This window comes from Panthera onca, chromosome C1 (genome assembly GCF_046562875.1).
Source record: "Panthera onca isolate mPanOnc1 chromosome C1, mPanOnc1 haplotype 2, whole genome shotgun sequence".
In the NCBI taxonomy this organism is placed as follows: domain Eukaryota; kingdom Metazoa; phylum Chordata; class Mammalia; order Carnivora; family Felidae; genus Panthera; species Panthera onca.
Window position 1 is genome coordinate 183,208,171 of NC_138346.1, and position 26,527 is coordinate 183,234,697.

A 26,527-nucleotide genomic window follows, 5' to 3' on the forward strand; every position below is an offset into this window, starting at 1 on the left:
AACCTCCCAGACAGGCCCAGAGCCAGGACTCATTGGAGCTTTTCCCACTTATTATGCTTCTTGTCCCTGCCTCCCGCTTGCTCCAAGATGCTGCTGCACAAATATTGACTTTGGTCTTTAGTCTTGTTTTTATATTGTGTGTCAGTGGAAGCTTCTGAAAATATCTAGGAGCATCTCAGAGAAGCAGAGCCTCCTCTAGCACTGAACCGCGTCCAAGCCCCCCCATTTGCTGGGTGGGGCCCAGCTGGGCAGGCACAGCAGACTTCGTGAGCGAATTTCCAGAGCTGTGGTCAGCCATCAGTGGGCAAAGGGAGGCACTGCTGGGAAACTGCTAGTTCCCGGCATGGAACGGAGGGAGAGCGGGGGAGTCACAAAACAAGCTGGAGTGTGGGAGGTGGCGGGGAGAAACGAACTTTCCTCTCGAGTGAGGAATGGCTCTGAGATAGATGGGCCGTAAATACCAGCAGTCCAGGGCAAGTAGGGAAGTGAGAAGCATCTCAGAGGCCGAGGGGTGCAAGACACAGAGGGAGGCCACTCTTCCTGCCCAAGTGGTGGGTAGAGGTGCTGAAGCAACCATCCTAGTAGGTCAATACAGCCTGTGAAGTCACGTTCCTTTCCCCTTCGCCTGTCTCCAAGGAGAACTCAGGATGACATTTCCCCAGGTTGGGGAACCAGGGCCTCTCCCAGTCAAGCTCTTGCCCGCTTCTAAAACTCCTGCTTGTGCCCCACCCCCATTTCACCTGCTGCACTCCACCAGATATCATGCACCCCTTAGACCAGTGTCTGTAACTCAGGGGTGAATTCCACACACACCCACACCCACACCCCAGGGAATGTTTGGCAATGTCTGAAGGCATTCTGGGTTGTCACAGCAGGGTGGAAGGTTCTGCTGGTATCTAGGGGGAAAAGCCAAGGATCCTCCTTGCAACAGAATCATCCAGCCCAAGATGTCAATAGTGCCTGGACTGTGAGCAGCGTGAAGGCAGAACCATTCCTGTTTTGTTTCCTCTATCTGCCCAGTGTAGTCTATATTCCTATTACATGGCTCAACACACAGGGGTGCTTGAAAAGTGTCTGTTGAATGAATAAATGAGTAACAAATAATGAATGAATGACAACCTGCCTAACATGGTCTGAAGTTCAAAAATCCCCCAAGGACATCCTGTCCAGACTCAGGCACATTATTCCTAAGGTCAGATCTCCATCTGTTCTAGCCTAGCCAGCCTCCAGCCTGATTTCTTTTCCAAATACCCCACCAGAGTGATGGGTACTGCTCCCATGCCTGAGAAGTCTGCACTGATCTGGGTGGCCTGAAAGGGTATCCTCTCCTCCTAGGGAGGGGCAGAGAGAGTGAGAACTAGATTAGAACCAGAGATCACCCTCTAGCCAATTTTACAGAAAGGAAACTGAGGCACACAGTATGGAAGGGACCTGTAAGACCTTATCCCTGAACATCCAGAAAATTAAAAAAAATAATTTCATCTCTCTGTCTCCCTATCTCTTATTTCCTGTTTGTCTCCCTCTTACCTTATCTTGGGTTTTTTGGTTTGTTTGTTTCTTCCTTGTCTCTGTTATAGTCCTAACCTGTGTTAAATGGCTCTGGAAACAAGTTTGAATGCGACACACCCTTGTCCTTGAAGAGCTTAGGCTTTGTTGAAGATGACAGGTTCATAAATAATAATGATAATAAAGAGACCTACTACCTGCCAGTATTGTGCTAAGTGCTTTGGATATATAATTTCTAATCAACATGAGAGTCCTGCGAGGTAGGTAGTATTATCCATTTTTAGAGATGTGAAAACTAAGGCTCAGAGAAGTTCAATATCTTGCCCAAAATCATACAGCTAAATGTGTAGGAGTCAATATTAAAACCCATGCTTTTTGGACTTTAACCCCACATTCCAAATAGATGCACAGTGGAATCTAGTGTCAGGGGACAAGGCTTAGACTAGCTTATGGAAGGATGTCAATGCCAGATTTAAAAGTTTAGTTGTTACCCTATAGGTGGCAGGGAATTGGCATAGAGTCATGAGTCAGAAAGTCACAAGGTCAGCAATTATGAGAACATCTCTCTCAGTGAAAATGGAGTCAAGAAGACTAGAGTCAGGAAGACCAATTAGGAGGCTGGAGCCATAGTTCAGATGAGAGAAAAGGATCTCAAGTAAAGGAATAGTAGTGGAGAGGAGGAAGGGCAGGTCTGCAATATGTTTAGGAGGCAAAATAGGCAGCGTATAGTCCAATACAGGTATTTCCTGCAAATAATGTAAATTAAAAGGACTCTGGAGCAAATACTGTACATAAAAAGGACTCTGGAGTTGGGCGTGTCTGGGTCCCAATCTGGTGAATGAAATGCACTTGCTGCTTGTGCAGGAGGCACTGAGGGGCAGTGGGGAGGGATGGGGGGTGAGCACCCAGAGAGATTTACAGCACAGAGCCAGAACTGCACTCCCGACACCCAGGCAGTGTCTTCATCCTCTGCTCTTAGCCACCCAGATGAACTCTGAGAGAATGCAGGAGGCTGGATGAGGACCCCCCAAACAGATCCAGATCCTAACCCCTGGAACCTATCCGTGTCTGCTTACATGGAAACGAGGCCTCTGCAGATGTTATTGTTAAGGATCTTGAGGGAGAAGTTTATCCTGGATTCTTGGGGTGGGCCCAATATGCAGTCACACGTGTCCTTATAAGGGGGACGCAGAGGGAGACTGGACACACAACAGGAGAAGGCAGTGTGGCCACGAGGCAGACACTGGAGTGATGAGGTCATAAGTCAAGGTGCAGAGCAGCCACCAGAAGCTGGGAGAGGCCAGAAACAGCTTCTCCCCTGCAGCCTTTGGAGGGAGTGTGGCCCCATTAGCACCTTACTTTCGCCCCCATTGAAACTGATTTCAGACTTCTGGCCTCCAGAACTGTGAGAGAATACATGTCCGTTGTTTTAAGGCACCGAGTTGGTGGTGAATTATAGTGGCTGTAGGAATCCAGTCCGGAGTCTCCTTTATCCCCACCTTGGGTTCCCTCTTGGAGGATTTGGGCATCCTCCCCACCATTTGTGTATGTGTTCTTCTCCCCTCTCCTTTCACGAAATTCCTACCCTCCTGAGTTGCTTCTCATGTGTCAGAGAGGAGGCCCCCCCTCCTGTCACCTGTCTCTCCCCTCCTCTGTCTCTGCCTCTATTTCAGTCTCCCTGTTGTCATGTGCTGTCTCTCCTCCAAAGCCTGTGTAGCCCTGCTTGGTTTTTTTTTTTTATTTTTTTTTAACGTGTATTCATCTTTGAGAGACAGAGAGAGACAGAGCATGAGTGGGAAAGGGGCAGAGACAGGGAGACACAGAATCCTAAGCAGGCTCTAGGCTCTGAGCTGTCAGCACAGAGCCCGACGTGGGGCTCGAACTCACTGAGCGCGAGATCATGACCTGAGCCGAAGTCACTCAACCGACTGAGCCACCCAGGCGCCCTGCCCTGCTTGCTTTTGACTCTTTCTGTTCCACTCTGCCTTTCTCTTTCTCCCTCCCCGTTGTCTACATTTCTCTTTCTCTCTCTCTCTCTCTCTGATTCTCTCCCTTTGCCAGTCGCTTCCTATTCTTCTCTCTGCCCCTCCCTCCATTTCTCTCCACTTTTCAAGTTCAAGCTGTTCTCAGCCCCTCCGATGATCTTCCTTTCTGCTCCATCCTGATGGGTTTCTCTTCATATCTTCCTGGCTGTTCGCATCTCTTTCTCTTTTGGTCTCTGCCTCTGCCTCTCTCTCTGTCTCTTCCTCCCTCTCACTGTGTCTCCATGTCCTCCCTCTCTCTGTCTCTCTCTGTCTCTGTCTCCCTCCCACATTCGCAGGCGTCCTCACCTAGGGGTGCATCAGGACTCGCCTGCTATTGGAAAGGACTCTGCAATGACCTGTGCGCCCCCCACGCTACACTTCGGAGAAGGATTCATCTGTTTATCACGCACCTGTCTGCCACCATGGGAGGATGGGGGAAGGAGGCAGAGGCAAAAGATATTTCACTGTCGCATTGTTCTTCTGGCTTTACCTACAGGCCCCTAGACAGGTGCCTCTTAACATTCCAGCAGTGCTGTCAGCCTTGCGGAGGAGAAATCACGTTTCCTTGGCCTACCGCTCTGCAGAATTAATCTTTCCCCTTTAACGATGATCATCTGTTGCTGGCAGGGGCAGGAGTATGAGCAGGGCTATCCAGGCGGGGCTTTCAAAACAGGGAGCCAGTAGGAGTTAAATTTTCTTATTTGGAGGCAGGATGATAGCAAGGAAAGATTTCATGAGGACTAGGACTTTTTCTCTTCCCTGTGTCCCAGAACAGCATCTGGCATGTAAAAGACACTTGCTAGGGGCGCCTGGGTGGCTCAGTCGGTTAAGCGTCCGACTTCAGCTCAGGTCACGATCTCGCGGTTCGCGAGTTCGAGCCCCGCGTCGGGCTCTGGGCTGATGGCTCAGAGGCTGGAGCTTGCTTCTGATTCTGTGTCTCCCTCTCTCTCTGCCCCTCCCCCGTTCATGCTGTGTCTCTCTCTGTCTCAAAAATAAATAAACGTTAAAAAAAAAAATTAAAAAAAAAAAAAAAGACACTTGCTAAATATATGAATGAATGAATGGGCTTCAGTCCTCATTGTGCCAGTTCTTGATGGGCCTCACTGGACAAGTCACTTCCAAGTTCTCATCTGCGAAATGGGGACGGTAATCAGACCTGCCTGCAGCACACAGCTATGGGGAAAGAGGGAGTGAAATATGGTATCTGATGAGTGGGGCTGGACCTTGGCTCCCTTCAGGGCCGGCCAGGCCAGGTGGGCTCACTGATGGTTCTAGAAGAGTTGCAGAGAGTGAGAAGTGTGGAGATGGTAGCAGAGATGAAGGGGAAGGAACAGGATGGGGAAGGGAAGCCACAGGCCAGGCAGGAAAGCGTGTGTGAGATGCGTTCCCTCTGGGGCTGCTCAGGGACGTAGGGAGGACCTTCCTCAGGAAGCTGCCATGTGTCACGAAGGAGGAGTTTTCTGACTCCCTTCAGGGGGAACTCATCCCCAAGGCTGACTACTGTCCCTAGTAGTGGGATTTGGCTGGGCCAAGCAAGAGGCCAAAAATGAAATTGCTGGTCAGGGCTTGTGTTTCTGATGAGGGGGATCCTGATCCTGGGTGCTGGCCAGCTCCTTCACCTCCTCCAAGCCCGCTCAAACCCCACCTTTTCAGTGAGGCTCCTCTGACCACTTTACCTAGTGCGACAATGTGCCCCCTGCCCCCTGTACTCCCCTTACACTGTCCTTTATCTTTACTTTATAGCACTTATCACTTTCACTTTCTGGCATTCTCAATAATTTACAAATGTGTAGGATTGACAGTTTGTCTCCCATAACTGGAACAAAAGCTCCATGAAGACAGGGATCCTTGTGAGTTTTGTTTGCTGTATATCCCAAGTGCCTAAAACTACTCGGCATAGAGCAAGTTCTCGGTAAACATTTGTTGAACGAAAGAATTGGGATGGGATTTTTCATAAGTTTATTGTATCGAACACACCACATTAATGCTAGAAAGGACCTGAGAGACTGTACTTTTTACCACAGAGGAGTTAAGCCCAGAGCAGGGAAATGGCCACGGTCACATGGCAAGTTACTGATTGAAACCAGATTGGTCTCTTTATTCCCACTTACGTGCTCATTCGATGCACCAGATCCAGGACCTGAGACAGGAGAACAGAGGGTCCTGCAGCCACTGCCCCTCTCCAAGAGACCTCGGGATGCTGAGAGGAGGAACAGGAGGTGGGGAGCTGGGCAGAGTGGGACATTCATGCCATACAGTCAGCAAGTTTGCGGCTTGCATGATCCCAGAGGACTGGCAGTTCAGAAACCATTTCCATGATCTGCTTCTTTCCCTGTTTCTGCCGTAGGACATGGCTGCTTAGTGTCTCAGTGGCATCTTGAACTCAAACTGACTCCTAGTCTCTTCCCTGAGCCTGCTCCACCACCCTCAGACTTCTGCATTCCCAGTCACCGCACCCCATCCACCCGGCTGCTCTGGCTAAGTGCACAGGAGGTCACCGTTCACCCCCGCCTCTCCGCAGGCCCCATGGCCAACCTGCCAGCTCCTCTCCCAAAACATATATGCCCATCTCCACTGCCTCTGTCCTGGTCCAGACCTCCCTTGTTTTTACCCCGGACCTGCTGCAGTATTCTCCTGGCCCATCTGCCCTGCTCCCACTCTTGCTGCCTTATTTTTAGCACAGCAGTGACCTTTTAAAATTATAAATCAGACCGTCTCATTTTCCTGCTTAAAATTCTTCAGCAGCTTCCCATTCTCTTAGAAAATCTAGACTCCTTCAGGTGACCCAGAATAAGGCTCCACGTGATCTCTCCCCTGCCTGTCCCTCTATGCCAGCCCGCTCTCAGACCCTCTCCCCGACCCAAGGACTTTTTCCCACTGCCCCTGTCTGCTCTTTCACACGTCCTCCTCAGGGAGGCCCGCCCACATCCCCTGTCTGAAGCAGAGCCCCATCACTCCCTCTTACAGACCCTGCGCATTTTCATCCTACACTAGTACAATCGCAATTATATCTTTGTTTGGGTTTTTATTGCTTTGTTATCTGTCTCCACTTCTAGACTTAAGAACCATTGTCTTGGTTGTTTTGCTGTGTTTTATTTATTTATTATTGTTTACCACAGTATACCATGAGACTTCCAGACAGCCTGAACATAGCAGTTGATCAATAACTATATATTGAGTGGACAAGTGATAGATACGACCACAGACACCCATATCAACTATTTTGAATTGCCTATGGAATAGAAGTTTAAATTCCTTAATTTGGCATTCAAAGCCTCTCCTGATCTGTCCACAGCCTTGCCTTGCAGCCTCACCTTTTGCTCTACACTGAGGTGGCCTGGGCCCTTGATCCCTCTTCTGTCTTTTTTATGGCCCGGGGTCACATGCCCCGGCCACACTCCGTGCTGCCACTGATCCCATCTCTCTCTTCCTCCCCCTTGCGATTCATCCTTGTGCTTCAAATCTCTGTTATATACCCATTTCCATGAAGCCTTCCACAATTCCCCCAGTTGGGATTCAATCTCCTTCTACATGTCCATGGAGTTTAGTGTTGGAATGTATAATCACGCTCAAGAGAGGGGAAACGATATGCACCTTGTTAAAAGACCCTCAGGTTCACCTGCTACCTACCTCACTCTCAGGCCACAGGATTCCAGGTCACTTATGCAGGTTTTCCTTCTTTACAGTGTCCTCTTCTGCAAAATATGTGTAGAATGGTACTTTGACCTTGCAGGGTTGTGGTGGGGACTGGTGATAGTAACTACACTGTGCAGCGCACGGGGAGAGCGCTAAAATAAACGGTCGTGAAGATGACAAGGCAGCAGCCTGCTCGGTGATATAGTCAGTGGGACATGCTAGTTTCCTCCTCCCGACTGGCCACTGTGCTCATCTAATTCTTCTTTCTCTAACCCCATCCCTGTCACTCTTCCTCCCAGCATACATATGGGATGAGCCCAACGAATGTTAGAATGAATGAATGAATGAATGAATGGGAGTGAACAGCACATGCCCAAACCCTTGTTACCTGTTACAGGGTCCCGGAAGTACCAGAGTTACTGACACCTGCCCCTTAGTTGAAACAGCTCTGAGTGGAAGTCCCCAAATCAGTCTGGGTTTCACACCATCCCAGCCAAGCCCCCCCGCCGCTTCTGTGATTTGGGGGTCCTGACCCCACCTGCCGTCTGTTCCGACCCCCCACCAGAAACAGATCAGTGAGCCACAGAAGAATATGCGGAAGATGACATTGTCAGCGTCTAGGCTATCCGGCGATGTTTGTTGGCAATGCAAAGTCGGGAGCTCCGCATTCTCTCTCTCTATTGGGCAATATATTGGAAAGGCTTCAGCCAGAAGAGTTAGTGCCCTCTCCTTGTCTGGGTCCTAAATCCTTGTCCAAAGACAGCTTGTTTTAACTGCAGATGTTTGATTCGTCTCTCCCCTCCTCCCACCCAGGTCCCATATCTTGCTTGACTCAAACAGGGTCGTTGCAGTAAGTAGCCTGGTGTGAGACCTTCAGGATTTGAGGGATCTGTAACATGGTAGGAGAGGGAAAGGGAAAGAGGGTGCCCCAGACAAGTCCACCTTTAAAACCCTGTCTTTCAAACAGGGCTCATCTGAAAACAATCAGCACTTCACAGGGGAACATTTTACTGGCAGCCTGACTCCGTTTCCTTGCAAGGTTCAAGAGTTTTGCTAACACAGATTTCTTCTAGGGTGGCTTTGAGTCTGGCTCCCAAGGCAGGCTGGGGAGGATGGGCTCACACTTCCCTTGTCCCCCACTGTCTCGCTTATTTCGTCAGCACCCACGTGTCAGTCACGCACCGCAGCACAGGCCCCGTGAGCTGGCTCTTGCTCACATTTCATGGGTGCAGGGACCCAGGCTCAGGAGGACGGAGTTGCTTACAGGAGACTGTTCTAGGGCTCTCCTGCTGTGTAACACACTTCCCCCAGATGGAGCATTTAAAACACCAGCTCTTCCCTCATGCTTTCTGTGGGTCCAAAATTTGCGGAGGGCGCCATCGAATGGTCTTATTCTGGAGGCTGCGACGCAGTTGCTGGAGCGAGAACAGCAGTGTGCTGGTGGCACCGTGGGCTGGCGGGAGTCTCCCTTTGGCCGGGTCTCCGCACAGTGGCAGGGCCTCCACCTGCAACCCCTCTGTGGGCTAGTCTGGGCTGCCTCACAGCATGGTGGTCTCAGCGCAGCAGGACTGCTTGCATGGAGGTGCAGGACGCTAGCTGGAGTAGTCCAGCAGGCCAGGGACAAGTGACATCTCCTTTACTGACCTTGCCTCAGAAGGCCCACAGTGTCACTTTGACCACTTCTGCCATTCTTGTGGTCACAAGTGAGTCACAAGCCCACCCAGGTCCAAAGAGAGGAGACATAGACCACTAGACCACACTTCTCGGTGGAAGGAGGGTCAAAGTCATAGCATAGAATAACACGTGAGCTAGGAAATATCGTTGCAGACATTTTTAAAAAATACAATGTGCCATACGCAGAATGTGGCAGAGCCAGGATTTGGATTAGATGCATCTGATTCCAAGATTTCTACTATACTTTTTTAGTCCAGTCCACAGGGACCTCTCCTCTCCTCTGCACCCCTGTAGTCTTACTGTCAGCACACACAGTGGTGATTTGGTCTCCCCAAGCCAGCTGGAGCCTGACTAGGTTAAAAGGAGCAGACCAGGGTCTGCTGGTTGGAGAGGCCATGCCTAATGCCAGCTTGTGAACTCTTTAAAGAAGGGGACAGAGAAGGTCGGTCACATGCAGAGGAAGAAAGCAGGTGGCGGCCCCAGAGCACAGCGAGCCTGCGGCACATCTCAGTGTCATAAACGACTTGTCTGGTGTTTTTCCTCCTCCCACCAGGCACTGGCCTGGGATGACTCAGCCCTTGACAGAAAAGGTGCCTTCAGGATGGGAAACAGCCCAGGGTGGTGGAACGTTCACTGCTCTGGAGTCAGACATTCCTGAATTGGAGTCCTGGCTCTACCATTGCCTAAGTTAGGCAGCCTTGCACAAGTACCTTAAACTCCCAGAGCAAAAGGGAGATTAAGATGCCTTCCCTACAGGATTGTTTAAAGTGTATAAGTAAACAAAGTAGTAGTGCCATGCCAGGAACATAGTAGGTGCTCCATAAATGCTACTTTCCATGTCCTGGGCCATGTCCTACCCCAGCCTGGGGGCTTCTTGAAGACGGTGGTGAAACTCATTTCACTGTTCCACGAACACTAGTCAGAGCACGGAAGCCCAGCGAGCCCCAGAGGGACAGAGTATGTTCCAAAAGCCAGGAAGAGAGCTTTGAGGTAAGATGACCTAGACCCATATCCTGGTTCCTCTCCTTTCTAGTCCTGTGACCTCGGGCAAATTATTTAACTTCTTTGTACCTTGATTTCCTCATCTGTGAAATGAGGAAAAGAATAGTGTCGAAAATTGTGTGAAGATCAAAAAAGGCAGTACATAGAAAAAGCTTAGAATGGTGATTCTAGGTGGTATTGCTGCCTCTATTACTGTTATCATTTTTATTACCAGCCCTCTTTTTTCTGACTCGGTCTCCTTTCAAAGTTGCTCCTTGACGCACACTATTGCAGATATGAAGCTGGGACGGAATGTGGCAAGAACATTTTTGGATTATTATCGGCTGAACCCCCTGGTCGAGAGAGTGGCAATTCCCATGCCGAGGCTGCGGTAAGTGACAGGGCAGAACTGTGTGGCTCACGTTCTGTTGAACCAGCTTTGTGTCCAGGGTCGACTTCCCTTGGCTTCTCTCTGGCCCTCAGTTTCCTATCAGTGGCATGGGAAAGATAATCCCTGCCCTGCCACAGAGTGTATGGGGCAGAAGAACTTAACAGCATGTTTTCTGACTATAAAGTATCGTCACAGTGTCAGACAGTGTGGGGTGGTCGCGTTTCCGGGTCTAACATGGGAGTCCACGGGGATGGGAGTTGCTGGGGAACTGAGCGCAGTTATTGTTCTAAGTTAGTCTGGGTGTCTCCATGTGCTTCTTCATCTGGTTGCTCATCCTCTAGAATTCCTATTTCATCTAGGCTCATAAGGTCTCTGATCCTTCCATTTTCACATCTGTACAGTGGGGACGGTGGCACTCACCTGGAAGGTTATTATGAGATGTGTGTTAAAGCACCCTACATATTGTCAGACATACACATATCCCCTTAGAACATGATAGTCCCTCAAGATGCAAAGGTTTAGGGCTGGGAAGGACATACGCCTAAGAAGTTTTACATCAGGTCTTCTGATGGAGTCAATATTTTGGGCCAGTGAGGAGAGAAGTCAGGGGATAAGTATCCTTCTGGATAGCTAGACCGGAGCCCAAAGTGCTGGGCATTCCCATGCTTCCTGGAAGTAAGCTCAGTGAGCATTTGGACAGTGACATCCAATGGCATCTGGAATTGTGCTGGCCCTGCCTTACCTCTTGGCCTCATTTCCTACTCTCTAGTGATCCAGGCTCCCTAAAGGACAGAATGATGTCCAACTTACTTCTGCCAGACCAGTCTTCCCACTGACCTTGCCCATGACCTTGTCCATATGCTTTGCTGCCTCAGGGCCTTTGCACTGATGCACCTTCCTCCACACCCTATTATTAAGAAAAACAATATTAATCACTGTTATCTATTGAGCAAAGCACTTTTTGTACATGATCTTATTTATTCCTCATATATATTATATTCCCCATATTACAAACGAGGAAAAGAAAGCTCAGAAAGGTGAAGAGGATTGCCTGAGGTCAAAGAGATTTTGGCAGAGGCAGAATTTGAACTAGGATTTTTTTTCATTCCAAAGCTAGACTAAAATCAGGTTAAGTTCCAACTTAAGCAGGAAGTCATTGTCACTATCAGTGTGGGTTCAAATTCTGTCTCAGGCTCATCCTAACTGTGGGATCTTAGGCAAGTTTCTTGGCCTCTTGAAACCTCTCTCTACCATAAAGTGGGGGCAATAACTGAAGTCTCTCAAGATGGTTTTAAAAATTAGATGAAAGCTTGGTATTGTGCCTGGCAGTCCATAGCTGCTCAATAAATGTTTCTGTCTCCTCTGGCTTCTGGGTTGCAACCCCAGATGTCCAACCAGTTTATCATGGCCTGGCGCAAGTTCCTGGACTCCTCTGGTTGGGCTGGAAGATCTCTCTCAGGGCTACCTTCCACCATGATGTGAGTCCCATGTCTCCACACAGAGTCTACAGAACAACGTACTTTGGCTCATACTGTGTCTCAGATTATTCGCTAATCATCTAGGGTATTTGTGCCCCCCATCCTATTCCTGGTGGATTAAAAACTCCTTCAGGAGGATCATGTCTGTTTCTTCTCTGTGCTTCCACAGTGCCTAGACCGCACTGAGCCTGCATGCTGAGCCTGTATTCATTCCCTCATTCATTCACTCAGGAAAACCAGCACTTTATGCCAGGCCCTGGGGGGAGAGAGGTGCTTGAATGAGTAAGTGATTAGGGCATGACCCTGCCTGCCTTTGAGGAGCTCACCTCTAGAGTAAAGTGCTCAGTTCATTCTTAGAAGTCATTCTTGATTGGTTAAAGTTCTCAAAAATTCAAAGCTTTAGAACACTTAAAAGAATTCATTTACAAGTTAATTTGGGGATTGTCTCTTTCAGGTCCTCTGTCAGCCTGAATAAAATTATTTTGATCCCTTAGACTTCTTCCTAGCTTGTTGCACTGTCGGTGAAATGGTGTTGACACTGGGGGAGACTAGCAATCGTTCAGGCCCTCTTCATAATGCAGATGAGGAAGCTGAGGCCCAGGGGGCACACAGCACTGGTCACAACCAGGACTAGAGCCCCAGCCCCACAACCCCCAGGCTGCTGTTCTCAGCATCAGTTAGCAAAGAGTTCCTCCAGTTGGCCAGGACGTGGGAACCTGAAACTGGATGGAAAGGATGCAAGGAACTCTCGGGGCCCTGGGTTCAACCTTTCACTGGACCTCTTTGCTCTAAGCTTTGGAGCCTCTTTAGAAAAGAGCTGGAGATTCACTCCTCAAAATTACCAGCCTTGAAGACTTGAGGTAAACGTACCCACCCTTAAATTTAAAGCAAAACAAACTCCCTCTCCATCCTCACATCTTACACCCCGGTCTCATCAAACTATGAGTATCACTGAACTCTCAGTTGGTCGGCAGGCCTTGAGAAATGAATTGCCAGGAGGACACAGGCTCTGATTTGGGACTTGAGCTTGTCCCCTTTTTTGGTATTATTTTCCACCCAAGCATCAAATAATATAAGTGGAAGAGTAGTTCTGATTTTAAAGGAAAATTACATGTTTTGACTCAAAATTAATCTTTGTTTTCTCTCATCTCTGTGGATAATCATAATATGTCAGGTTACACCCATGTGCTGGTAGGAGCCTATTGGGTGCCAGGCCACCCTTCAGAGAGGGTCCCTTGGGTGGGTCAGCAGTGTGGGCCCAAAAGCATAGCCTCAGGGATGTGGCCTTGATGACCAAAGCTGAGACCACACACTTCTCTGGACCACAGTAACATAGCTACAGAGCTAAAGCTGAAAAGGTCCCATCAAGGTGGATGAAAATCAGAAAAAAATGAACAGGACAGGTGAGCCTCTGTGGGGAGACAGAGCATGAGTGTGGAAGGTGGGCTGGTCTCTGAGTGTGGGGTGGGCTCAGGCTCAGGGACAGGCCGGGAAGGCCGGATCCATGGTGGAGTTTTAATGTGTATGTTGATGGGTGGGAATGATCAGCTATTCAACACACTGGAGCCCACCATGTGCCAGGCTGTGCCCTGGGTGTTAGGGGACATAGAGAGCCCCCACCCATCAGGAGCCTAGATTACAGACAAAGGCATGTAACATGACAAGATACCAAACAGCGTGGGAAAGTGCTCAGCTACATATCAGGGTATACTCCCTCTCAAAAACCTTCCAAGGTTCCCCATTACCTTCAGAGTAATGTTCCAGTTCCTCTTCTTGCTATTCAAAGCTCTGGCTTACAACTTGAGTTTCATTCACAGCTTGCCAGCACACCTCTTCCCCTGTGAGCACCCTCTCCACCCCATCTGCTTCCTACCACTTTACACCTCATGCTTCAGTATGAACAGATCAACTGCGTCCATGCTTCTATGTCTTTGTTCATCCTTTTTTTCCTCTTCCTGGAATGTTCTTCCATTTTGTCTCTAGATGGTGAATTCCTATATACTTTTCAAGTCCAGTGGAAACATCACACCTCTGCTTCACTGTCCCTGTTCTCCACCTTAGACATACCTGCTTCCTCTTTACTGGATACCTAACTGCATTTTGCACACACCTGTAGCATTGCATGTCCCATAGAGTATTGTCATGGCACTTTGCACGTCTGGCTTCTCCACTAGACAGGTTTCTCCTTAAGGGGCTACGTTGGGTCATTCCTGTATCTTTAGTGCACAGTGCACAGCCTAGCAGGGAGTAAACCCTAAATAAGCCCCAAATGTATGAATTCTAGAATGGTAAAACTGAAGAAGTCCCTAAGAATTATTGACTCAGCCCCTTCACGTTTAGGAAAGAACAGTGACAGCCAACCAGAAATTCCCTTCCTGTCTGGCCAGCATTTGCAGCCAGCAGGACTATCCCAAGAAGGCTTCAGGGAGGAAGTGGGGTTTGAAATTGCTTTTAAAGGACATGTAGCTCTTAAATGGGTGAAACAGAAAAAGGAGAGAGGGTATTCCATGTTGGAGATAGGGTGGAAGGCAGGAGGTGAGGCCTAAAAAGACACATTCTGAGGCAATGACATTCTGATGTTTAGAGCAATGGAGATGGTAAGGAGAAGACCAAAAGTTCATTTTTACTCATCCAACACTCCTCAAGCTCCTAATCCATGCCAGGCCTGAATTTTGCTCAGGAGTTCTAGAGAAAGAGCAAATGCATTAAACTCACAATCTAGTGAGAAAAACAGATAGGAAAAGAACTACCTAGAAAATGGTGTACCAAGGGTGAGGCACAAAGTACTGCAGGAGCCTTGAGGAGGAAGAAGCTTATTTTCTGGGAAGTCTGCTTCCCAAGTGAGTCTGGAGAGGTGGAAGTAGGCATTATAGGAAGAGGAACAGAGGCCCGGATGTATGGGGTATTTGCCTTCCAATGCCTTTTTCTCTCTCTTTGCCCCATCTTCAGTTACAGAAGCTCTTTATCAGTCATTTGCACATTCACACTCCTCCATGGCCACTGCATGCCTTCTCCCATGCCACCATCTACCTAGGGCTGCCCCACTTGTGATTGTACTGAGCTTGCCTCTCCAGGGGAAGTACACCCTCCTTTACCCCCATGAAACCATACCCATCTACTTCTCATGCTCCCTTTGGTATTAAGAACCACAGCCCTCAATGACATATGAATGGCACCCTGTAATTTGCAAAGCTCTCCCCTAACACCCATTTACCAGAGACTATGAGGCAGGAAGGACATGGGCTCTTTTCCCTATTTTAGAAATGAAGAAACAGAAGATAGAGAGAAGGGAGGGGACTTCAAGAGCACATTGCCTGTAAACAACATTACAAGCGTGTACTCTGGGTTGTAAATGGGTCCTGAGGCCTAGGAGTATCTCATCCATGCTAGACAGCTTTGGCAGGTTAGCTGGGTCCTGCAGTGAGTGGAATTTCCAACAGCGAGGCCTCCTGGTCGGGGAGAGATGTTGGGGCAAGGTGTCCCTTTTGTGTACTGCCACCTTTTACATTTTTACCTTATTCATGACTCCTCAACAATGAAGGAAAATGGGTACCCCAAGGTCAGAGTGTGAGGGGCTCCAGAAAGTTGCTTCTTCAGTCCTAACTCAAACAGCCCAAGAGAGATTCCGTATGTATGGCGTTCACCACTTTCTTTTCGTGCTTTATAATTCTTATTATTTTGTGTATTTTGTGCAACTGTCTCCTTTACTAAATTGTAAGCAACTTGATGACAACATCAATGTCTGACTCATCTTTGTCGTCTCCGGAGGCCATGGGACCATACCTAATATCCAGCACCATGACTTTGTAAATTACAGCAGGCAAAGAGAGACTGCCGTAGGTACATTTACTCATATCATTTCACCTCACAACAGCCCTGCAAGATTGCAATATTTTATCCCCATTTTACAAATAAAGCCCATAGAGGTTAAATAATTTTCCCAAGATAACACCTCTCATACATAGCCGACCTGGGAACTCTGGTGAGTTCTTCCTGGCTCTAAAGCCTACCCTTTCCACTGCAAACAAATCTTAGTCCAATACATGAATGAATGGCACATCAGCTCATCAGCCAACAGCATAACAAACAAGGTCCTATATGAGGGAAAATGCAAAAATGGATAAAACTTGGTCCCTGTCTGCAAAGGAGCTCATAGTCTAGCAGGTGAGCCTAACAGAGAGAAGGCAGGTACTGAAGAGTAGTGTTAAGGGTATTGTGTTGGGTGCTCGGTCCTGAGACTCAAGTATGCATCCATCCATCTAGCAGTCCTTTGTTGAGTTTTGATGCCTGCTTTGAACCAGACCCTGGGTTGGGTTTCTGGGACACAGAGAAGAGGAAGACAAGCCACTGCTCCCAGGAAGTCAAAATTCAGTGGGGGAGATAGACACGCACAGAAAAGATTTCAATCTGGTGTATATATGTGCTGTCTTTCTTCTCTCTTTCTGTTATCTCCTCTTTGCAGGAAAGAAAAGCCCCCTCCCTACAAGTACCCACTCACGCGGGGCCCAGCCAGGAACCACCCCAACGGCAAAGGGGACAAGAAGAGCTCAGTGAACCACAAAGACCCTTCAAACTCATTTTAAGGACATGGAGTCCAGGGAGGTCTTGTGGAGGCAGGAGCATGCATTTTCTGCTGGGGCATGAAATTAATCACCCTTCTCTAATTTCCAAAATAAGGGGTGTGAGATAATGAATATGCTAGGGAAAGGGAAGGAAAATATGAGAAATTTCATCATCAGTTTTCCCTTTTACCAATGGAAAATCAATTGTGGGACTTCAGCGTAAGGCTCAGGAACAAAATAGGAGGCTCAAACCACGCAAGTACAGATGCTATTTTCCACAACACAGAGATCCTCACAGGAAGAGGAAAAGCTACACACCCCTTTTGAGAGGTTTGTCACATCTCAGGTCAGTCCTTTTGAAGCCCCTTTACCTTTTAAAGTTGTAGAGCCACTTTGGGACTAGGTGACGGTTGTTTACAGTTTTAGAAGTGCACTGTCCGTGCTCACTGATCCAAAACACCATCAACAACACATACAACCCAAAGATGAATGTACTGCTGGGAACAATGGGACAGAATTTTTGAAATCGCAGCGGTCTGAGGCATATTGTCACTGTGCCTATCAGCTGCATGCATTTCCCAATGACCTGGGGAGCTTAACTGAAACCTTAGCTCCAAAGACAAAAAGTATTGGTCACTGCTTCCAAAAGGTCTATCATGGTTCACATCGCCAGATTCCAGTGTCACACCTGGCCACTGAAGACGTGGGCATGGATACTCTGCGATGGGGGGAGGCTGGTCGCCAGGTAAAGGAGATATAGAAGGCAAGAGAATGCCCCCTCCCCCACCCCCCGCCAAAGCAAGGGGATGATAAAATAAATCAGCAGCAGTAGCAATTCCCAAGGTGGGAAAGCTAAATCTTGTGCATTTTTCTAAAGAGTAAAGTGCCTTTGTATGATGAATGGGTCCAGGGGAGTCTGCTCCCTTCCTGTCTGTGAAGCAGCAGGCTGAGTCACCATGACAGCCTGCTAATTAAAATGACCTCCCGGAAATGAGGATTTGGAGATAGGGAGAGGAAGGGAGGCTCAAGAGAGATAGGGCCTTTAGCACAAAGCTCCAGTTAAGCATTCTTTTGCTTTGGGTTGGAGATTTTTAAAGTTTGTTGCAAAAATGGAAAGCAAAGCTTATTCTCTCTTTGCTTATTGGTTTTCAGAAATGATAACAAAGAACCACATGTTAGTTGGCTACAAATGTTGTGTTGTATATACAGCTTCTCCTCTGGGTTCTTATTGTCCAGAGGGACACAAATAAAGTGGTTTATGCAGCTCTTCTGTTGCTCTGAACGTTCTTGGCGCCCTTCCCTTTAGGTCTTCCACTCCTGCAAGAACCAGCCAGCCAATCCATTCTGGTGTAACTCGCACTTTGCTGTCAGGGTCTCTGTCATCAGGATGAGGATGAACAGTCAAGACTTGAATTTCCAGCAGTTCCTGTGTCAGAGTCCTGGGGAGTTTAGCTGAGTGCAACCAGCTCAATGTGAGCCAAGAGCATGGCAGGTCTTTCAGAAATGACAACGTCTCTGGAGACAGCATGAACAGAGGCAGGCTGCAGAAAATAGGCATGGTGACAGTCCAGATCTATTTTTCCTGGTCAGACTGTTTCCATAATGTTGTGGCCATATTTAGGCCCCCCACTTTTTAAAAACTGCATTCATTAATTGGATCACAGGCCTCACAACCCCAGGCATGCTGGCGGGCTAAAACTCTCGGATCTGACTCTGCATCCAAACCCTGTTTCTGTCTTTTAACATCTGTGTGATCTTGGGCAAGCTATTTTATCTGTCTGAATCTTAGTTTCCTCACCTGTAAGACGGTAACAGTGAGACCTGCCGTATTACAGTTGTTACGTAGGTTTAACAAACTGAGGGCTGGGAAGTGTCAGCAAGGGTGGTCAATAAGTGACAGCTGTATTATTTGGGATATGACCAAGATGGTGAGGTGTCTGCACATGATTTCCCATTGAAAACAGATGAGGGGATGAGCTGTTTATCCCTGAGATGAAAAATAAGAGGGAGCGGAAGTAGGAAAGTGAGATCACAATGTCCAAAAAGCTGAAAGAACATCTTGGACATTCTTTTTGTCCAAAAGAAACAAACCTGTTCTGTGTTGCCAAAGGTAAGAACCAAATCCAGGGAGGTAGTCTCAATAAGACAGATGTCAGCTCAAAATATGAGGAAAACTTTCTAGCGAATAGTTTCTGGCCAATGGATGGGCTTTGTAGGGAGACAGCAAGCTCCCCGTTATCAGATGTGTGCAAACAGTCTTAATGAACATCTTTCGTGGAAGAAATGGAAGGGGCTCCTTCCCTGGGAGGATGCTGGATGCTCTGTGGCATCATCTCCTGGTCTATAATTCTGGAGGGCAATGGCATGAGGCAGGTGGTTACATTCTTGATGTCAAAGAATGGAGTTTACAGTATAAGAAGTATCATCTAATGCTAAACAAATGATATTAAATGTCTCTGAATTACAGCACATGGACCCTGCTAACATTTAGAATTCCTTAAGAGGGAAAAATGCATAGCTATGAGGCAGACTGTAGGATATGTTTGCAATAGGATTACTGCTTCTTTCCATTGGTGGAGCAGAGAGGAAAGGGCTATCCAAGAGACCAGGGGTTGCCAGTGGACCTCCCTGTGACCTTGGCCTGTTCAGCAACTCCCAGCTTTCTTGGACCAAGTTATAACTATGGTCTCACGTTACACAGGAAGGTTTTCAGCAAGGAGATAGAAGACAGCACCCATCTGGCAGGTGAATCAGCCAGAAGCTACTAGCTGCCCCAGCCCCAGCAGGGGGCGCTCCAGCCTCTCTTCTTGCCTGCTCACCCTCATCTCTGCATCCAGACACAAGTGGGTAGAAAGGGCTACCGACCCAGTGTTCTGAGTAAAGAGAGATATCTCCTTCAAAAGGAAGGGTGGAGAGGGAGAGACATACTGGTCTTCTACCTGGCCCTCACACATTTTTCCATGAACACGGCCAACTTTGTTATCCTCTAGACCGAGGCTCAGAGACAGGACTAAAGGTCTATTTATTGTCAAAAGCTATGGTAGGCAAGCCAGAGGCCACCCAGATTCATTGTGCAGAAGCTCACAGCAGATGCTGAGTCACCTGCCTCTGGTGACAATGCCCGCGGCAGGAAGGGACCTTTAGCTCACAGATTTCCCGGTTGCCTTTGGGGCAGGGGCACGGGATGAGCTTGAGTCCTTTCCAATGATAAATGACATACCTAAGACCTATGTAAGAGGACTCTGGCTCATTTTCCTAAGTAGTAAGAGTAATGCCAACCATGGAAGTCTGGAGTGATTAACATTCATTGAGCCTCAATTCATACACCTGCCGAGTATTTATTGGGCATTTGCTGTGTGCTACACATTGTGCTAGATGCCTTTGCATCCATTGTCTTATTTAATTTTCCCAATGGTCCCTTGAGGTATCATTTTTTCACTTTGCCCAAGTGAGAAAATTGAGGCTCCTAAAAGTAAAATCCTTTGTTGCCATTCATCTTGGCTAGTGAAAATCTGGATTCAAAACCAGCTCCCTTTCTACTGCTCTATACTGGGCCCTCTCCATTGGTCTCTAGGGAAAATCAGGTCAAAACAGGAGAACAGGTGGAAGCAGAATAACAAGTGACCAGTGGCATCACTTAGATGTAGCAGGGAATGGGGAGAGAGGCAGGAAATACGTAAGTTTCTAGGTTGGGTGTATGAGTAAGAATTCCAGGACTTTTTAGCACCTGTTGCTGAAACCTTGTCTTCTTCCTGTCTCTCACTCCCACACACCTGCCTGAGTTCGTGCTGAGCACACCCAACAAGGTAGGGTTTGGGCAAGTGGCCCATTTATCACTTGACATGCAGAGACTTCTATATCTCCCAGGGCTTCTGGAAGCTCAGCTAGGTAGTCGTTGCAGGACCCATCCAGGCACCCTCTGGGTTACTAACCCCATGCAGATAATCTCCTTTCTTCTGGAGTGTGTGAGCTGACCCTACAGTGTCCCCCAGTTGTTGTTCAGAAATCTTTCACTGAGTCCTGCCTCCTGAGCATTTTAAGGGCACCAAGAGTAGAGATCCTTTCCTCATGACTCAGCTTAGCCAGAGGGGCACCAGAGCAGACAGAAGAAGGGAGACGTTATAATGTCATAAGAGCAGCCTGGGTTTAAAAACTCAGATAAACCAAATGTGAATCCCAGCTCTTCTATTAACTAGCTGTATGGCTTTGGGAAAAGAATTTAACCTCTTTAAGCCCTGGGAAGAATAATCTAACCCCCCTAGTTATTGTGGGGATTAATGTAATGAAATCTATGTACAACAGAATGTCTGTAGTTAATACTGTATTGTGCACCTAGACATTTGTTAAGACAGTAGAGCTCATGCTAAGTTCTTATAGCAACAGTAACAACAACAACAAAAACAAAAAACAACAAAAAAGAGGCACAAGGAAACTTTTAAAGGCAATGGACATGTCCATTACTTTGATTGGAGCTGGTATCACAGATGCTTGCATATGTGCAAACTCATCAAATAGTATACATTAAATTTGTGCAGTTTTTATATATCAATTATACCTCAGTGAAAGTTGTCTAAAAACTATAATAACATCTATAAAATATCTGGCATAGAGTAGAACTCTTTCCCCAAAACACCTCCATCCCTATTTGCCCCTTACTTGCTTGCTAAGGTTGAAAACCCCTTCTCTTGGAGCCGAAAATTCTGTTTATGCTCCACTGACAGACAGGGGTAAAAATTCTTCCTGAGTAGAGGACAGGGGTGAGAGAAGTGTCCAGAAAAGTGACAGTCACGCTGAGGGATCAGCGTCAGGCCACGGACCTAGGTTTTATTCGTCATCGTGGCTTCAGCATTAACAGAGATCATGCACCAGGGGCTGTGCTCACTGAGTGTGGAATGAACGAATGTTGGGAGTGGGGTAGTGGCAAAGGCCCTGAACCCGTGAGGAAGAGGAGAGAGGCTTTGTAAGTTGGGGCTCTGAAAAGAGGGGAAGATAGTGTTGGGCACAACAGTCCCAAACCTGAATTGAGGCAGGACTGGCAAAACTAAAAAGAGAAAAGAGTATAGGTTCTGCAAGGTATCTTGTTTTATTAAAATAACAAAAGATTTTTAGCAGGATGTATTAGAGGCCCTTTCTGTGTTGCCTGTGATTTGCACGCACCTTCTCAGGGATGGTCTCTGAAGTTCACACCGATGTGCTGTGCTGGCTGCAACTCAGACCTCCCTGAGCATTCTCCCCTCTGTTAGCTCTTCCCGCTGTCACCCAGCTCCCGGCACTTGCGGTAAGCACAGGGCTTACTCCCCATCTTGCAGATGAAGAAACAGATCAGTGCAGTAAAGTCCCCTGACTGTGGTCCACAGCTGGGAAATAAGTAGGACAGGGCCAAGGCAGCAGCCCGCCTCTGCCACACCCCACTGTCCTTTGGTTCAATGCCAAACCTCAGTGCTAAGCCTGGCCAGTTCAGAAAGTTATCCTTGTGACGCCTCTTCTAGCTCCTTGATGCTCAGAATTTGCTTGTCCCCAAAGACCTGGGATCTATTTTTGGCTGACCTTATGTCAATCTTAAATCCAAATCTGCTTCTCTCCCTGGCATCGTCTGTCTGGGTTAATGTCTTCTCCCACCTAGTCGCCCCAGCCAAAAGCCTTGCCATTGGCTTAACTCCCTTCTTTTCCTCTCCCCGCGCAGCCAGCCAGGCCCCAAAGCCCGCTGCTTCTGCCTCTATGATATGTCTGCCTGCAAGCGGTGTAAGGGAGTGACTCTGGAGTCCCTAGACTTGAGATTTAATCTCAGCTCCACCACTTGCAATTTTTGCCTTGTGAGTCATTTAAAGCAGTTTACTTTCCTCATCATTAAAATGGAGAAACACTTGCGACAGGCTTGCTGTGCATCTTCCTTCCACTCCCCTTGCCTTCCCATTCACTCCCTCCCGTTCACTCCCGCCATCATGTCCTACCTGAATTGCTGTAACAGCCCCTCTTTCCCCATCCTGCCTCCCGATGCTGTCCTGCTAACTTCCTCACTCTCTCTCCAGAGGTGCTTACAGGATCTCTATAAAATGTGACCCCATGTTTGTGGCACCTCTTTCAGATCAATTGTCTAAGTCAGGAACCTGGATGTCATCCTAATTTTGTGCCTCTCAACCTCCCTTCTGATCAGCTGCCACATCCTGATGGTTCAGTCTGTTCAGTGTCTCTCAGATCCATCCACCATTTCTACTCTTCTTAACTAAAGAAAATTCTTCTCGTCATTCAAGACTTAGCTCGGATATCCTAGCTCCGTGGCATCCACCCCAGTCCCCTCAGTTGGAATTAAGTCCCTCCTTTCCTTGTGTCCCCAGCACTTATGTCTCTATTTATCAGTTATTGCACTACCACGACTCTCCTCTCCCCCAGTATCGTTTCATTTCTTAGAGAGCAGAGATTGGGTTTTTCTCATCTCTGTACCCCTTGTAGCGCCTACCACAGCTCCAGACACATCAGAGGCACTCAGTGTGAGTGTAGCAGAATAAAAGAGAGAACGAGTCTCAGATCCCAAACACCATCCTGAGCGTCTCCTCATAACTGGATCCTGATTACAGACTCCTCTTCCCAAAGCACTGAGCTCTTGGAGACGTTCCGCTGCTCAGACTTCCTCCGTGGCTCCCTTTACCTGTGGGACAGGGTTCCAACTCAGCACGAAGGGCGGCGTGGTGTGGTGGAGCGAGTGCTTTGGACCTGGAGTCCTGGACAGTCTTCAAGGCCACACTCACTGCGGGAAGATGGAGGAAATAGATTTGCTTCCTCTCTAGTCCTTTCTTGATGGCCAGATTCTTGTTCAGAGCTCAAGGCAATTGGACCATTTTTTCTTACAGCAACAAAGACAACTATTGTTGCTGCTGCTACTGCTGTCACTACTACCACCATCTACTACTACTGCTACTACTACTACCACCACCACCACCACACCGCTACTGCTGCTGCTGCTGTTACTACCACCATCTACTACTACTACTGCTACTACCACTAGTACTACTGCTGCTACAACTACTACTACCACCACCATCTACTATTACTACTACTGCTACTACCACCACCACCACTACTGCTGCTACTACCACCACCACCACTACACCGCTGCTGCTGCTGCTGCTGCTGCTACCACCATCTACTACTACTGCTACTACCACTAGTACTACTGCTGCTACAACTACTACTACCACCACTACTACTGTTGCTGCTGCTACTACTACCACCATCATCTACTATTACTACTACTGCTACTACCACCACCACCACTACTGCTGCTACTACCACCATCTACTACTACCACCATCCACTACTACTGCTGCTACTACTACCACCACCACTACCACCACCAGCACCACACCGCTGCTGCTGCTCCTGCTGCTACTACCACCATCTACTACTACTACTACTACCACTAGTACTACTGCTGCTACAACTACTACTACCACCACCACTACCACTACTGCCGCTGCTACTACTACTAACACCATCTACTACTACTACTGCTACAACCACCACCACCAGTACTGCTGCTACTACCACCATCTACTACTACTGCTACTACTACTACCACCACCACCACACCACTACTGCTGCTACTACCACCACTACTGCTGCTGCTACAACCATCTACTACTACCATCATCTACTACTACCACCAACACTACCACCACCACCACCACCACCACCCCGCTACTGCTGCTGCTGCTACTGCTACTACCACCATCTACTACTACTACTGCTACTACCACTAGTACTACTACTACTACCACCATTACCACCACCACCACCAACACCACCGCTGCTGCTGCTGCTCCTGCTACTATTGGTGCTGCTGCTCCTACTACTGCTACTACTATTCTTGTTCACCTACTACTACTGCGATAACTACTACTATGATGACGACTGTGACTACCACCCCCACCACCACTGCAACTACTGCCGCGGCCGATCTACGGCGAGGGCTCCTGTCTCTGCTGCCGCTGCTCTGCCCTTCCCGAGCACCCGCTCAGTCCCAGGCCCTGCACGGTTGCTTTGTCTTCCGCGGTCTCACAACAACTCCCAGGAGCAGCTCAGGAGGTGAAGGAATCTGGCCGCCGAAGTGGCAGCGCCTGGATGTCACCAGCCTCCGGGGCTTCTGTTCTTTCCATTTTCCCTCCACCTCTTTGTGTGCTGTCCCAAGACTGGCAAGACAATGGATATTTAATTATGTAAAGCGTTGGTTTATAAAAAGCCTCCGGGAGCTCACTGGCTTGTGTTTGTTCCTGTCATGGCCTCCTTTTGCCTATTCCTCTGAGCCCAGCTCTAGCATTCTCCTCCGTAGCTGGATGCCCCTGCGTGTCCTCCAGGCCGGAGTCTCTTCACTTGAACAACTGCCGAAGTGTCTTAACAGGCAGAGGGGGAGCTACCCTTGGACTTGTAATGGCAGGAGAGATGTCGGCCTGGGGTGGTAGAGAGGAGGCCTAGCCCCTCTGTTAGCACACCCCTGACCCTATTCCTGCATTAAAAAGCAGGGACTGGTCACCAGCAACAAGCATTTGTCCTTCTAAATATCCCAAAGACTTCCTCTCCCTCCACCCCAACCCACTCCCCACCCCCAGAAATCAAACTGTAAAGTCAGAAGGCTTTAAAGACACAGCCATTAGGAAACCGGTTCTGCTCCCAGCTCTGATACTGTCTGGCCGTGTGACTTTACATAAACGTCTTGCCCTGTCTTGAGTTATCCAGGAGCTTCGACTGGTTTCAGTTTCGTATTCTTTGATACAGGAGCATAGTCCTCAATCAACCTACCCCTGGGTATTGTGAGGATCCGGACAGGATGAATGGGAAAGTACAGTACTGTGAAAAAATATTTCCTACTATTTTCTCCCCTTCTAAGAACTAACATCTTATAAAGTTTCCCTCTTGGTCTATGCCTTGCCTTTGACCTGGGTCATCCTGCCATTCATTCATCCAACAAAATATACCAAACATGTTATGTTTGCCAGTCATTTCCCATTCCTCTGCGGCCCTGATGCCTACCTATCCTTCAAGACTCCTCCTCCAGGAAGTCTTCCCTGATCTTCCAACTCTCATAGATAACTCTTCCTCTGAGCTGCTAGAGAACTATTGTCTAAACATCTCATCTGGCACTTAGTAATAGCTTTGTATTTCACTTTTCTTGTGTATCAGCTCTATCTTCCCAGCTCAACTTTGCATTGTTCTTGGGGTCTCACTCGCTCAGGTCCCAAGGCCAAGCACAAGGCCAGGCAGAGAGTGACCCTTCCCTGAGAGTTTGCAGTATGCTGTTGCTGCTGCTGCTGCTGGGAATGAAGCTGGGGGTGGCTTCTCTGAGCAGAACATTTCTGTAAGGCTGATGCCCACCCCTTCTCCCTTCCTCTAGAAGTTCGTAAATAAGGGCAAGCCCTGACACCTCCGGGCAGAGTGGAACAAACCTAGCTTACAGGCCCATACAGGAAACTGTCGGACTTTAAGGCTAAGGGCATCCATGAGAAAGAGAAAAAGAAAGAGGGATGGGGAGAGGCTGGGAGAGGTGAAAGAAAGAAATCAATTATGTAGGATTTGAGAGAGAGAGAGTACTTATATATTTACATTGTGTGTAAGGCTTTTATAACTTTTTAATGTTTGGGTATGAAAATGCATGGTTTTTCATAGTTGTGAATGTTTATGCGTGCTTTACTGAATATAAGTGACATATCATTGCAGATTCTAAGCACATTTTTACATCAACTCCTACTCAGAGGTCCTAGGTTAAGTTTTTGTTTGAAATTCTATCTAATCTCTCAACATTTCATTCATATTAATGGGTCACTGCCTATGCCCAGCCTCCCTGGGACTGTGCCCAGCAGGATGTCAAGGCCACCTTTCCTTCCCAGTCACAGGGAAGGCTGATGTGGATCCCAGCCAGGCCAGTCCCTGGGGTGGGAAGCTCGCCAAGATCCCTTTGCCTGACTGACCCTGTCAGGGGGTGAGCTCATGGTTAGATCTCTTCCCTGTATCTCAGCCTTGGTGTTCCTGTTTCTCTCTTTCTCCTTCTTCAGGCCAGCCTTGATTAAAGGTAAACAAAACAAAACAACGCTGGTGTGGTGTGGTGTTAGGAAGGAAGAGGCTGCTCCCTTAACTCCCCGCTCCCGGCACCTCTCCAAATTTCTCCCAGACTGCTGAATGCTGTGGCTCCAGCACGCTTGTTTCTGTTCCATTTTAGAAGCACTCACTGAGGGTCTGCTCTAAGCAGAGCTGAATACTGAGTGGTGGTCCGAATGAAGGTACACA

At 48.1% G+C, this 26,527-nt stretch overlaps 1 protein-coding gene across 4 annotated transcripts in view; it reads left to right on the forward strand.

Annotated features, from left to right (window-relative positions):
• Positions 1 to 26,527, forward strand: part of LOC132670999 (BEN domain-containing protein 5) — a 1,465,258-nt gene that overhangs the window by 1,437,631 nt on the left and 1,100 nt on the right. For 2 of the 4 annotated variants that reach the window (XM_060621418.2, XM_060621420.3), the window contains exon 12: positions 10,116 to 10,212. In XM_060621418.2, coding sequence (XP_060477401.1) covers positions 10,116 to 10,212 — 97 coding nt within the window. Of the gene's footprint in view, positions 1 to 10,115; positions 10,213 to 11,598; positions 12,122 to 16,152; positions 17,519 to 26,527 lie in introns of those variants that run through there. The other 2 variants (XM_060621417.2, XM_060621419.2) reach the window with 2 other exon arrangements.